Source organism: Cuculus canorus, chromosome 12, assembly GCF_017976375.1.
Source record: "Cuculus canorus isolate bCucCan1 chromosome 12, bCucCan1.pri, whole genome shotgun sequence".
NCBI classification, from domain to species: domain Eukaryota; kingdom Metazoa; phylum Chordata; class Aves; order Cuculiformes; family Cuculidae; genus Cuculus; species Cuculus canorus.
This window is the reverse complement of record NC_071412.1, coordinates 18965596-18979098: the sequence shown is the minus strand read 5'-3', so window position 1 is coordinate 18979098 and position 13503 is coordinate 18965596. Positions and strand designations below refer to the sequence as shown.

At 40.9% G+C, this 13503-nt stretch overlaps 1 protein-coding gene across 2 annotated transcripts in view; it reads right to left on the bottom strand.

The window, feature by feature from the left end:
• The window catches only part of ACSBG1 (acyl-CoA synthetase bubblegum family member 1), a 32656-nt gene that overhangs the window by 14701 nt on the left and 4452 nt on the right, over window positions 1-13503 (bottom strand). For both annotated transcript variants that reach the window (XM_054077251.1, XM_054077252.1), the window contains exons 2-6: window positions 10452-10534; window positions 2857-3074; window positions 2147-2235; window positions 1047-1167; window positions 288-368 (exon numbers count right to left, since the gene is read on the bottom strand). In XM_054077251.1, coding sequence (XP_053933226.1) covers window positions 288-368; window positions 1047-1167; window positions 2147-2235; window positions 2857-3074; window positions 10452-10534 — 592 coding nt within the window. The remainder of the gene's footprint in view (window positions 1-287; window positions 369-1046; window positions 1168-2146; window positions 2236-2856; window positions 3075-10451; window positions 10535-13503) is intronic.

Here is a 13503-nt window from a genome sequence, read left to right as displayed (position 1 = left end):
TGAGAGTAGACATTCCCATCTGAAGCCTATAGGTGTTTTGTTAATCCAGACAAGTAAAAAGCCAGGAAGACACAAGACAGTTAAGCACAGTAGCTCTAATTCTGAATGTCAAGTACTGAACATTAAATCACAGGTAAATTAAACAAAGCCAATGAAGGTTTTGAATATGTTTGCTGGGACATAGCAATGTGTTCGAAGCAGTAGACATTCCACAGATTAAACATAGTAGAAATTCATCAAATAAATAATCCTCCTTGAATTATAACTCTGTTGTAGCATTCACATACCGTATACAGATTTGGCTGCCTCTCTGGAACGGAGTCCTTATATAGCACAACAGCTTTCAAGTGTGGCAAGTGATTCCAGATCTGTTGGATTTTTTCAGACAAGATTATTTTTTACTATTCATATCTTGTGTGGGTTTTTTCCCACTAAAATACTGCCAAAACTATAATGTCTTGACAGCCACAAGAAACCTGTTTCCCACTACCCACAGTTTTTCTCCCCTAAACTCACAACTAACTGCCTCAGCAAGGTCAAGGGGAAGGTGAAGAGGAAGGAAAAAAAGGAGATGCTACACGATCTGCTCTAGAAAATTTGTTTTCAGTCAAAAATCTTTTAAAAATACATCAGAAATAGCTTCTCAACATCTTCTCATAATATGCCAAAGGGCACATCAAGGAACTGTCTAGGTCAAGCTAGAAGCTGACCCTAGCTGCTGTAGTTACCTATCGATACACAGGAAGTGCCTCAGCAAACTCTCCTGTTAAACCGCTAAAAAAATGTTCCACCTTCTTAAAGAAAAAAGAAAAGGAAGCCATATGCACATTTTAGTGATAAATATAAAGCTGCAGTCTTACAGGCAGAGAGCAACAGACACTATAGAGAACAGAGCTGTGAGTTACACACTGGCTCAAACACCAGATACCAGATTTGAGAGCCCTCCCACGGAAGGTTCTGTGATACAGGCAGTGAGTATGGCATAAAGACAGCATCACAAAATAGGAAAATTAGGGATTGGAAGTAACCATTCAGGCACCTCATACCTGCATTATCTTGTCCAATTGTTTCCGATTTTCCACAACCATGATATTGGTTTTGCTGTCATAAGCTATGTAGTGGCAGGCCTCTGGAGAATTGGTTGTATATATTCCTGTGACTATTCCTCTGTATCAAAAATGTACATGTATTTATAAACACACGCATATGCACGCACTTAGTACCAAAAAATAGAATAATAATCAAAGAACAGACAAAAGCTGAAAGACTATTGAGATGTGGAAGTGAACAGCAGCTCAGCTGTCATGAGTCTATCCATGAAAATCTCTGATATATGCACATTGCAAAAAAGATCTCTAAATTCTACTCAGCAGAAGATGCTGTAGTCTAGGATTCAGCATTTTAACCCATCTGAGGCTACACGAGAGTTAGCTCACGAAGTGGTAAAAGAAACACTTCGGTTCTCTTGCTGTTCACGCTGCACACAGATATTAATTTGAATTTCACTGGCACAGAAACAGCTTAAAGGGTAAAATCCAAATTGTATAAACTTGTATCAGGACAGAAGGAATCAGGCTAATTAGAATTTATCTGTCACTTCACCTACTTGAACACATCCTGCTATAGACAAATATCATTAACATAAAGCTGGGAATCTCATCTGTTTCCCATATCTTCCAGTGATAAAATCACTGGAATCATAGAACGGTTTGGGTTGGAAGGGATTTTAAAGCCCATCTAGTTCCACCCCCTGCCATGGGCAGGGACACCTCCCACCGGATCACGTTGCTCAAAGCCTCATCCAACCTGGCCTTGAACACCACCAGCGAGGGGATATCCATGATGCGGGCAATCTGTGCAGCGCCTCCTCACCCTGACCACGAAGAATTTCTTCTTAATGTCTAATTTAAAACCACTGTATAATAGTTTCTATGTGACTCTCACAGTTAAGCCCATAGCAAACAGAAACAATTTATGAGTGTCTGGACTATTTTGGATATATTGAAAGCTATGAGACTCCAGTAGGGCTCATAAGCTGCAGCACAAATTCCAAGATACAAATACCAAATACAGATTTGCTGTTTCCAGACCTAGAGAAACAGAAATCCCCAAGTCCCCCCCAAAAACCATACCAAAAAAATCTTACCCAGCAAAAACAGCTCCAACAGCTGAGATGAACCATTCCGGAGAGTTAAATCCAAGGACTGCTACGCTGTGGAATCGTTCAAGACCAAGCTTAAAAATAAGAAGCATAAGGTTATAGAATATAAGCAAGCCAGAGAGAAACATACAGCGCAAAACATGCATAAGTTTTGATTTCTTTTTTATTTCCATTGTGACAAGACATCTCTATGCCGATATCCACAGCAAAATCAGTATTTATCAGTAATGATAAATTACACTATCTAAACTTCCCACTATCTTTTCCTGCCTGGCTGAGCTCTGCTGTCCAGACAGGCCTGCAAAACAGATCTTTCCAATAAGAACAGAAGCATAACGAGGACTAATCTTACCCTATGTTTAGAATGTTTTAAATTCTGTCTTAATCTTGCCAGATTCTTGGCAGTGCTGTTGTCTTTCACCTATTTTTCCTGGTTTTAACCTTAACACCTTATGCTGAGCTTTGTACTCATGCCCAAGTGAGACAGTGTAACACAGCAGCTCTTCGCTTGCACTCAGGCTCCCCTGACAGCAATGACCAAAACCAATTTTCATCATTATTATTTCAATAAAGAATATTGCTGCTCATCTTCAGTTAACAGGATAAACCTCTTATAGTGTGTCTTGGGGTTTGTATTGGGTTTTTGTTGAGATAGAAAGGGAGGAAAAGTAATTGGTTTTGTTTCCTGTACCTACCTTCAAGAAGCTCTTAGCTGCTTTCCTGGAAAGGTAATAATACTCTGAAAAAGTTATCTTCTCCCACTTCCCATTCTTTTTGCTGGCCAAAGCATTAAGGGATCCATATTTTTCTAGGCTTTCCTTGAACATCTGATGAACTGTGATGGGAGTCTGCGGACACGAGTTATCTATTCTCAGTCTGACTCTGCCATCAGCAAAGGAAGTCCACAGAGACTCTGGAAAGTAGAGCATCATCATAAAGGTATTCTATCACTGGAAAACACCATATGACTATGTACCAAAACCAAGAGGACTGAATAAAGGCTGCAGGACTAAGCACAATTCTGTCCCTTCCCACATTTTGAGATAAGGTCTTTCCAATTTTATAACTATCAAAAATTCCAAGTAGAAAGAGAAATCTTTATTTCTTACACTTTGTTCTGCGTCTTGAATAAAAGTGCTGCCCTACAGAATGATGCTGAGCTTCTGTGTGTTACAGGTACACAATTCCAGAAGAATCTGTTTGCCCATGCTCAGCCCCGCACTGTCCCTTGAGCTAATGGAGGAGCTGGGAAATCAGAAAGCTACAGAGACTGAAAAATCCAAAATCTTTGTCGCTGTTCAGCATTCAGGTTCCTTTTGCTTGTCACAGCTCTTTCCTCCCTTCTCCCCTCCCATCTATTCTGCTTCATCATTCCCATTCTCCACTACTTCCCACAGTTTTTTTCCTGGCCATCCACCCTGTGTTCTAGAACGTATATCCACTCTGCTCACTCCTGTCTTGCCCTATTTTCGTGTCATCTTTCACCTTGTTCTGCTCTTCCCTCCCTTACCCTGTCTTTCTACCATCCACTTTCTTTCCCCTGTATTTTTCCTGCCCTTCATTGACAGGATCCAGACACAGAGCACCAAGTAATGTCACTTGGCTCTCACCATGGGTACCAAGGACTGGGGCAGTCCCTGGCATTCACAAGAAATTACAGTCTCAAAGATTCCACTTGGCTCTTGCAAACCCAGCAAGAGGCAGGCTGAGTATAAACATGCTCCTTAAAAGAATCTAAAGGCGAGCAAGTTGGCAAAATTTAGGTGAATTCTCATAAGGAAGACAAAAACCACTCATGACTGCCCTACTTGTTAGTTCCCACACTTCAGAACAAAACAGTACAACAACATTTTAAGAACAACATTTTGTTTTACAAGATTTACTTCCATAAATGAAGAAATATTTTCAGCATGAACATAAAAACATATATATTCTACAGAGAGCTGCTGGAAAATTTCAGACCAAAGAGCTTTGGTTTGTCAGAAATAAGAGTAAGAGAAAAGATGACTTTTTGAAGTTTCTGATACAAGAAGCATGATTGTCTTTTACTACGCTTAGGGAAAACAAAGGCTGTAAGGAATGCTCAGCTAGTATCTATACTGTCTACTGTATAAGCAGTTCTGGAGTGTTTGAAAGTACAACACGCTTCACATCCCTCTCAAATGCTGTTCTTCCTCGAGTTGCTCCAGAGTGGGTCTGGAAACTACCTCTCTGAGCGTTTCTGGCAGTCAGTGAACACATCAACGCCAGCTGGATCCACATGAGAGCTTCAGAACACACGTGCAGCCTCCCTTAAACCAGGCTGGCAACCTGCATGGATAACCAGAGGCACAGCAAGCTAGCATAAGCTCACAAACCTACATTAAAAACCCAAATACAAACAACTGTGTCTTGCAGGACAGTGTCTCATTACTTAGCTGTGTAGAAAAGCTCATTCATAATCAGCTGATCAAGCACAACTACTAAACTGAAAAATACCAAACCCAGTCTAGTTTGTGACCAGCATTCTGTGAAACTATTTCTGGAGATTTCTCTGCCCCAGGCTATATCCTAGCATGTGCAGAGCATTTTGGAAACAAATAAATTCACCTTTCTGCCCCCTCACAGGTAAGGAGATAAAACCTTGGTGTGGAAAGCAAACTGAGCCGAGATAGCTGTGATGTGTGTCAATCCAGGATTAATTTCCCTGACTCATATTATGTTCCATTCGTGTTCCTGACTCACTGTCTTGCATTTGTTCTCTCAACCATTCTGACAAACAGAAAGTATTAATGATAGTAATAAATACAAATAAAGCTACTAAATCTCTGCATGCTATCATTTTCTCCTGTAAGTTGCATACGATTTTCAAAACATAGGTGTAGAGCTTGGCTTCGGTCAGTGAAGGAAGGGCATCATAAAGCCACACAGTTCAGAAAACAAGGAGCTATGAAGGATTCTCAGTAATAGAGAGAGTTTATCAAAGTGTAAACAGTGGCACTTAAAACATATTTTATGAGTAGGGAAGGCATAGCAGGTGTTTCAGCACTTAACCCCAATCCTGGTGTGAAAAGGATGAGGGATAATACCTGTCAGAGACAGAAGCTCGTGTTAATCCAAACGCTTATTTTCTGTAGTGACACACTAAAGCCCAAGCAAACAACTCTATATGATGTTCTGGCTTCTAAAAGATGGCAGGGACTGGAAGGGTGGTTGGGCACAGGAAAGTGACTGCTCTGTTGAAAACAGAATCCTACCATACAGAGCTAAAGTAAAACATTTTAGACTCTATTACAAAAATGCTCTTGAACAAAAAGTGTTGTCACTCTTCAAGGGAAATGAAAATACTAGCAACATTCCTACAACAACATTACAAAAGCTGCATAATTACTGTCTTTTCACTGTAGACTTAGCTAGTCAAATAGTTTCCAGCGTGAAGACTGAAAATCAACCAAATCATTGCAATATCTATACACAGAAACCAAAAATGCACTTGGAAACATGGACTCCTTTTGCTTTTCCTTAAGCAACTTCTATTTTGGTGTCATAAAGACATCTTCGATTCACACCAAAGACTAAGAAAGGAATCTATTCCAGAGAGATTCAGTGAATCATCTTAATCATTCACAACATACATCGCAAAGGAATACAAACTTGAGCACTCATATATTTGCAGGTAGAACTTAAATCTAGAAAACAGTTTTTAAACCTAGATAATAAGACACAAAAAAAAAATCTAAAGATATAACTAGTCTGTCCCACAGAATACGAAAAACAGCAGAATAGGAACAATATATTCTGCTGTCATTTTGCAGAGAGATTTTGAGCAGAGGGCTCTTTCTTCTCAGAAAGTGCCTGGGAAGGAATGCCTGGCTGAACACTGAATGAACCAATTGTGAATGCTGGGAAAAGCAAAGTAGGTGCTTGGCCTTCCTAGCATCTAAAAGTCAAACTGTAATGCTCAGACTGGAAATTAACCCAGTACCTGAAAACAAAGTGTCAATCAGAACAAAGAGCTTTTAAACACACTACAAGTGTTGGTACATTATACTAACTATAGCAGGTTTTTCTCACACGCATCATCAGTCTGCCTAAAACTGCCCCTGGGATGTAGGGAGGAAACGGCATACTAGCAAAAAGAAAGAAGTACATCAATCCTACCATTCAAAGCCAACATACGAATGAAACCTCTCTACTCACTACCTGACCTGCAAGTATTCTGCTGACTGCCAGAGTGGATTTGTGAATGCAAATGACTTCTGACGTTTATGGAAGAACAACTCAGAGCCATATAAAAGACAAAAGAACCAAGGTGACTTTTCCAACAGGTAAACAAACAGACAGGCTGGTCGTGGCATGGCCCGGCTGCATGACCTGAGTAACTCCAGGTGATTCTCCATAAATGTGCCCTGAGAAGCAGAAACTAAACCAATAATTTAACTTTGGCTGCACACTGATTCACATTTAACTCACAAACCAGTATCTTGATTATATGCCAGTTCCTGCAAAACATCGCTCTGCTCTAATGATGAGAGAAGGTAATCAGCTCTCTGCTGAAGGCATTTCTGACTGACAGCCATCATCTCAGATTCCACAGCTATGACGCCATCATGTTCTGCTGACAACAGAAATACATCATGCCTCCTGTCACCCATTATTTTTCCATTTTCGGTGACCCTGAAAGCTTAACTTCTTTTTAGTGAAAGCTGGAGCTGAATACACAACGATTGGAGTCTGAGAGCTTGGCATCTTTGTCAAATTTCCCCCTGTGCCAATGAACAGAAGAAACACAAGTATAGAACTTCTGAATTTCAAATGAACCTGAATGTACCAGCCAGAATCCATACATAGCAATTCTTGTACAAAAATACAGAAACCAGCTTCCTGTTGCTTGCCCTGCCACAGTTCAGGGGGAGGAGGGGTTTCTGCTATATTATCAATTTTCTACAATAAACTTGTAACTTTAACACTCCCAGAGAGAAAAGACTGAATAAATAGCTGAAATGTTTTTAAATTAATCAAAAGACACACAAATATTTCAGTTCATGGAAACTTGTACCTTTTCTGTTGGAGGAAAAGGGAACATTGATGAACTGCAATTAAATACACTGCTCCTCACATCAGTAAACTACAACCAATGTGGATCAGAGAAATAAGATAACCTCCAAAGAATGTCTTACAAACTGACGTGGAGGGAGTGGTGCAGCAGGATAAGCACCAAATAAGCTTCACAACAATACTCATGCTTTTAAAACCGATTACGACGCACCAAAATGAAGTGCGTGGAGGGTGTAATCAGAAAAAAAACATCACTACAAAAACATTGCCCAGACATGCAGTAACACAAAGTCAAAACTCAGGTGAAATTGAAATTGGTGAGTGATGTGAAGAGCAACAAGAGCTTCCACACAGACAGTGGCAGCCAGAAAGAGAACAGGGGATATCATGGGCAACCTACTGACATAGGACATGGAAGGGGCTGATGTACTCTGTGCCTTCTACACCTTGGTCTTTACCGGCAAGATCAGGCTCCCTGGGTTTCTGTGCCTAGGGGAAGGTGAGAAGTTTTACCTGCAATGGCAGAGGAAAATCAAAGCAGGGACCACTTAAACTAGGCACATACAATAACATCGTGGGGCCCAGATTGGGTGCTTCAGCGCATACACTGAGAGACCAGGCCAAAGTCACAAGGCTGCTCTCCATCATCCTTGAAAAAGCCTGGCAATCTGGCAAGGTCCCCAGTGACAGGGAAAAGGCAAATGTGACAACTGCCTTCAAAAAGGCAAAGAGGAATCAAAGAACTGAAGGCCAATCAGACTCACCTTGGTCCATGGGAAGTCTATAGAACTAACTCTCCTAAATCATTTTGAGCTACCAGAATGGAGAGATTTGATTTGGCCTTAATAAATCCAATCCAGCTGCATTCCATGATGAGATGAGTGGCTCTGAGATAGGGAGATCAGTGGCATTTTGTTTACTTTACCTTTAACAAAGTCTCCCTCAGCAACCTTGGAAGGTTTGGACCAGATGGAGTGGAGTAACAGATAGACAAAAAAAATGGCAGGATAATTACACTTCGAGAACAGTGGTCAACTTTTCTAAGTCTAGCTAGCAGTCAATTAGAAGTGACATTCTTCAGGGGTTAGTCCTGAGAATGATACTGTTCAATAACTGCATTATTGAACAGGCCTGGAGGGTAGATGTATGAGAAGCCCTTCTATGAACTGGGATCCTCAATCTGGAGAAGACAAGAATGAACCTAACTGCAGTCCACCACAGTCTGAAGAGGGTATGCTATAAAGAATACACATGCTTCTCAGAGGCACACAGCAGAAGAACGAGAGGTACTGGACATGAGCTGCAGCAAGGAAAATTCTTGCTATATAAAGAAAAATAATTTCACAAATGCAAGTGAGTCAACCTAAGAAGAAGGATGAGGGGCTGTGGAATCTCCATCCTTGGAGGTTTTCAAAACTCAGCTGAACAAAGCCACAAGCCCTCCTATGAGCAGAAAGATGAACTAGCTGTCCTCCAGCGCTCTTTTCCAACAAAAAATTTGCAATTCCATCTGTGTAAACCCAGCATAAATGAGTTCTCTTAACTTTACACTGGTTTCAAGCCAATATAATGCTTGCTGCCAACAGTAAGGTTACTCTGGATTTACATACACATTAGAAAAACCAAAAACCGGCCTGGTTCCAGAACAACTTGGGTCCTCATTAGGCAAATTTACTCCTGAGGTTGCACAACATATTGAGTATAAAATGAGAAAGACAGCTCTGCACAGCTAGAAAATATCAGAATCTCCTTCTTTTCTCTTGATATACAAACCAGGCCCACCACAACTAGACACTGAGCTTCCTTCTCCTGAGAGATTTTTGGGAGAAGTTTTTGACATTCAGTCCTCACCTCACCATTCAGCATCTGCATAGCTGTGTGATGTTTCCAAGTTAAACACTGCTTCTCATTTAAATGGATAACAAGTAGTGTCACAGATTCCCAAAGTCAAATAGAAGGCAAAGGCTAACTTAAATTGCAAGCTCCTGATTCATCAACTTAGAAACATACCTAAAGTCAAATAAAGGAACTGCTTAATTAAAATGGATAGGGTGTGACTTGTGTTCACAGGAAAATTATGATGGAACAGCTGGAACAGCTTCCACCCTCAGTTGTTCACCTCCCCTTTCTTCCAGAGGCTGTGGTCACCTCTGCAGGAGTGGCTGAATGGCATGTGCATTCCTTCCTGAGCACTGGGGTTTACAGCCCAGCATTTTACTCTAAATCGCAGCCAGTGGCAACCTCTGGGAGAAAAGCAGGGGAGGTAGCTGACAGCAGCAACCAGCGCCCCAGATATATTCTTAGAAAAATAGGTCAGAGCCACACAGGCAAGTACTCTGCAGAATCAGAGCCTCAGTAACAATCTACATAGACAATGTGCATCTCCAATAATTCAATAAAATACCCTGAAAATTCAAACCCAGAAGTTAATTATCACCTTTACCCACCTGAATTTATTTCCTGCTTACTGAAAAACAAGAAGCAAACGGCCAATAGTTCAATTCTTGTAAAGAAACCTATTGTGTATCAAAGAATTACCTTTTTTAAGTGTATATAATTATACACTTGTATAAATGTATATATTTATAGACATGCATAAAGTCTGCATGTGAGATTCCTACAAAGATCTGCTAGTTCTTCAAAATCCACTTGCAGTTGTTGCTCAATTGTCTCATGTAACAAATATTCCCTGTTTAAATTCACCAAGGCAACAGGGAGCTTCCTCAGGACTGCAAACCTCCCAAAGAATCTCAGCAAGTTCTGCTAATAAACTTCCTTTAAGCCGCAAGGTAGCACAAACAGGTTAATTTACCACTGCAACTGGTTTAAAATTATACTAGCATGCATATGCTAGAATGCAACACAACACTGACCGAAGTAGGGATATCCCTCTACTGTGTCCAGTTATTCCACAGCGTGCCAAATCCTCAAGCGCTGACAGCTGTGATGTCAAAGGTTAAACAAGAATCGCTTTGATTTTCCATGGGATCAGGCTATTTTTCAGTTTTATCTAGTAATTGTCTCAAATACAGGCAAAAACTGGGAGAAACTACCAAATCCATGCAATTTTATGGTAAGCTCCCGAAATTTTATTCAGTTGCCCCAGTTCACCTCAGCTTATTTTTGGCTGCCTCTCCTTATCGCAGCCCAGAAAAATTGTTGGTTGTAACATAACTAGAATACACACAGTAATTACTTCTAAAAAAATCTAATACCAGCTTAGATTTCCGACGACCATTTTTTACACGCTTACCTGCTGACTCTATGCCTTCAGCCTGGGTATCCTCCAACTGAGGCAGAGAATCTCTGCAGTCAGTCTGCGCATCTGTAAAGGTTCTGAAAGAAAATATACCTGTTATAAAGTTATCCAGGAGTGCTAATAGGATCCATATCCAGGATCTTCAGGAGTGTTAAATTTAGTAGCACTGCATGCAAAGTAGTTGTTACCTGCTCCTATGGACTAAGCGGTCAGTTTGAGAGTTGGGGGGCTTTTTTTCCCTGACAGTACAATTAAGACATTTTCTTTTCCATCAATAATTTGTGTGCATATTCATAACCATCCCTCTCAACTGGAAGAATAAACTGCTTGACCAAGAGCTTACTGAGCATACTGCAAATGCACTGCAGAAATAGGCAACCTATCTCACCAACCTTTGGTGGTGAGATACTCCAGCAAACCCAAAATGCTTTGGAAATCTGGACTTCGGCTGCTGAATTTGTTCTTATGGCTGAGGTTCTGCATAAATTATTTATTATTGCAGGGACAGCACATTCTCAAATCCAACTACATTTGGGGATTTTCTACATCTGATTTTTGCATTTAAAAATGTGTATGGTTCCAAAGAGAAGACGGAACAACCTCTACAAAGCACACACACACAGGAGCTAACAGCAGAGGTCACTTTAGCAAGCCAATTAGAACAAACTGAGTTCGCATTACACAGTGTTGACCAGCTAGAACTAACCAAAGCATACTTCTCAGAGGAGGCTACAAAGATGATCCGAAGGCTGGAGCACCTCCCATACAAGGACAGGCTGGGAGAGTTGGAGTTGTTCAGCCTGGAGAAGAGAAGGCTCCCAGGAGACATTAAAGCAACCTTCCAGTACCTCATGGGTCTACAAGAAAGCTGGGGAGGGACTGTTCATAAAGGCTTGTGGTGATAGGACAAGGGGCAATGGCTATAAACTGGAGAGGGGCAGATTTAGACTGGACACAAGTAGGAATTTCTTCACTACGAGAGTGGTGAGGCCCTGGCTCAGGTTGCCCAGGGAAGTGGTGGCTGCCCCATCCCTGGAGGTGTTCAAGGCAAGGCTGGATGGGCCTTGGGCAGCCTGAGCCAGTGGGAGGTGCCCCTGCCCATCACAGGGGAGGTGGAATTTGATGATCTTTAAAGTCCCTTCCAACCCAAACTATTCTATGATTCTGCGTAACTCCATTAGCAGGAGCGGGTTTTGAATGACAGTATTTCCTGATGTAATTTGGGATTTAATTTCAAGATACCATTCTCTCTAACATGACCTCATCTGCTGCCTGAATCCAGTGCACGCACACCCCCCTGCACCCGAGCTGGAGGCACAGCATGCTCTGGCTGACCGACTTATCCAGAGGTTCAGGGCAAATCCGAACATAGCACAACTTGCTTGCAGCTACCACCTCGCTGTGCCAGTTAGATGTTACATCATACTTAAGTTGTTCTCCCATAGAGGCCAAACTTAAAAGCAAGAATTTAAACATTCCCTATACTGGATTAACGAAGGGAAAGTTTTCTTTCCTTCTCTGTTTCCAAGATTGTAACAGCTCTAGCGAGATTTATCAAGGCAAACTAGTGTAGTTGTGTGACTAGTACCATAACAGCAAAATGACAACAGTCATGTCTGACAGTGCTCACCACTGGTGATGATTCATTAGAAGTAAAGCACCAACCTGAGTCTGCTGGCACAGCATTTGCCTTTTTACACTAAGCGTATTTGATGGTAACCAACAAATGCAGAACCATTTCTTATCCTAACTACAGAAACTAAACCTAACAGCTGAATCTCTCCACTTTTATCTTTATGTGCTCTTTTGCTGAAATTACACATTAGAAAAACTGTTTTCTCTGTTATTATAATGATACTGAGTGTCTGATTAACAGCACTAATTACTGTGATACTAATTTCCATAATTTTTTAGTTTCAAGGTACTTTGGAATTGGCCTTTCCCTCCACAGGCTCCATTTCCTCCTTTGATAACTGGAATTTCTGCTTACATCTGTTATTCTAGGTCATATAGAGTCAGATATTTACTATCCTTTAAATTCTCTCCTTATAGTAAAACCCTGTGAAAATACCAAGAACAAAACTGATAATGAACCAATTGTTTCTATGGAGAAAATGTCTTACAGAAAATCTCACTTTAAGAAGCCTCACAGAATACACTGATTGTCCTGTATAATTAGAATAGAATCTTTCCTCTCAAATTTCAGAACAATGAACGTCATGTCATGACACCTCATTCTTTTTGTATTTCTATTCCTTATCACTATCGTTCCACTCCTGTAGTTTTGTCAATGTTAATTTTTTTACCAGTTGGCTTTCTACAGGGGTTATTAGAATTAAAAAAAAAAAATAAACTAGTTTTCTATCCACTGCAAAACCAAGTGGTCTATAAAAAAGCTACATATGTACATTGTTAAGACATTATTCAGTACAAGGTATTCCTTTAGACTTCAGGATAATTACTCACAACCCTTTAGACTGGACATAAGGAGGAATTTCTTCATGATGAGGGTGGGGAGGCCCTGGACCAGGTTGCCCAGGGAAGTGGTGGCTGCCCCACCCCTGGAGGTGTTCAAGGCCAGGTTGGATGGGGCTTTGAGCCCCTAATGCAGTGGGACATGTCCCTGCCCATGGCAGGGAGGTTGAACTGGGTGATCTAATTTAAGGCCCTTCCAACCCAAATTATTCTATGATACACATACAGCAAGACAAAGTACTTGAAGTATGGAAATCACATTCACAACTGCTCACGAATAAAGACTTAAACACTTTTTCGCAATTAAAACAGTTTGTAATTCAGACTATGCATTCATCCAGAGCCCATTATCTCAGCTTCCAGATGTAAGCTGCCTGGATTCAAGATGAAGATAACATGCTCTCCTCCCTTTCCTAGTATTTCTAACGTAGGCAGACGTTTGCCTCATTACGCAGCTCCTCCACTCTCACCTTGCTCCTCGATAACCTTGTACCATATGCGTGGGCTCACCATAGTGAAAATATTTTTATCAATTAATCTTATCCTGGTTTAACATATGGAAAATGCTCAC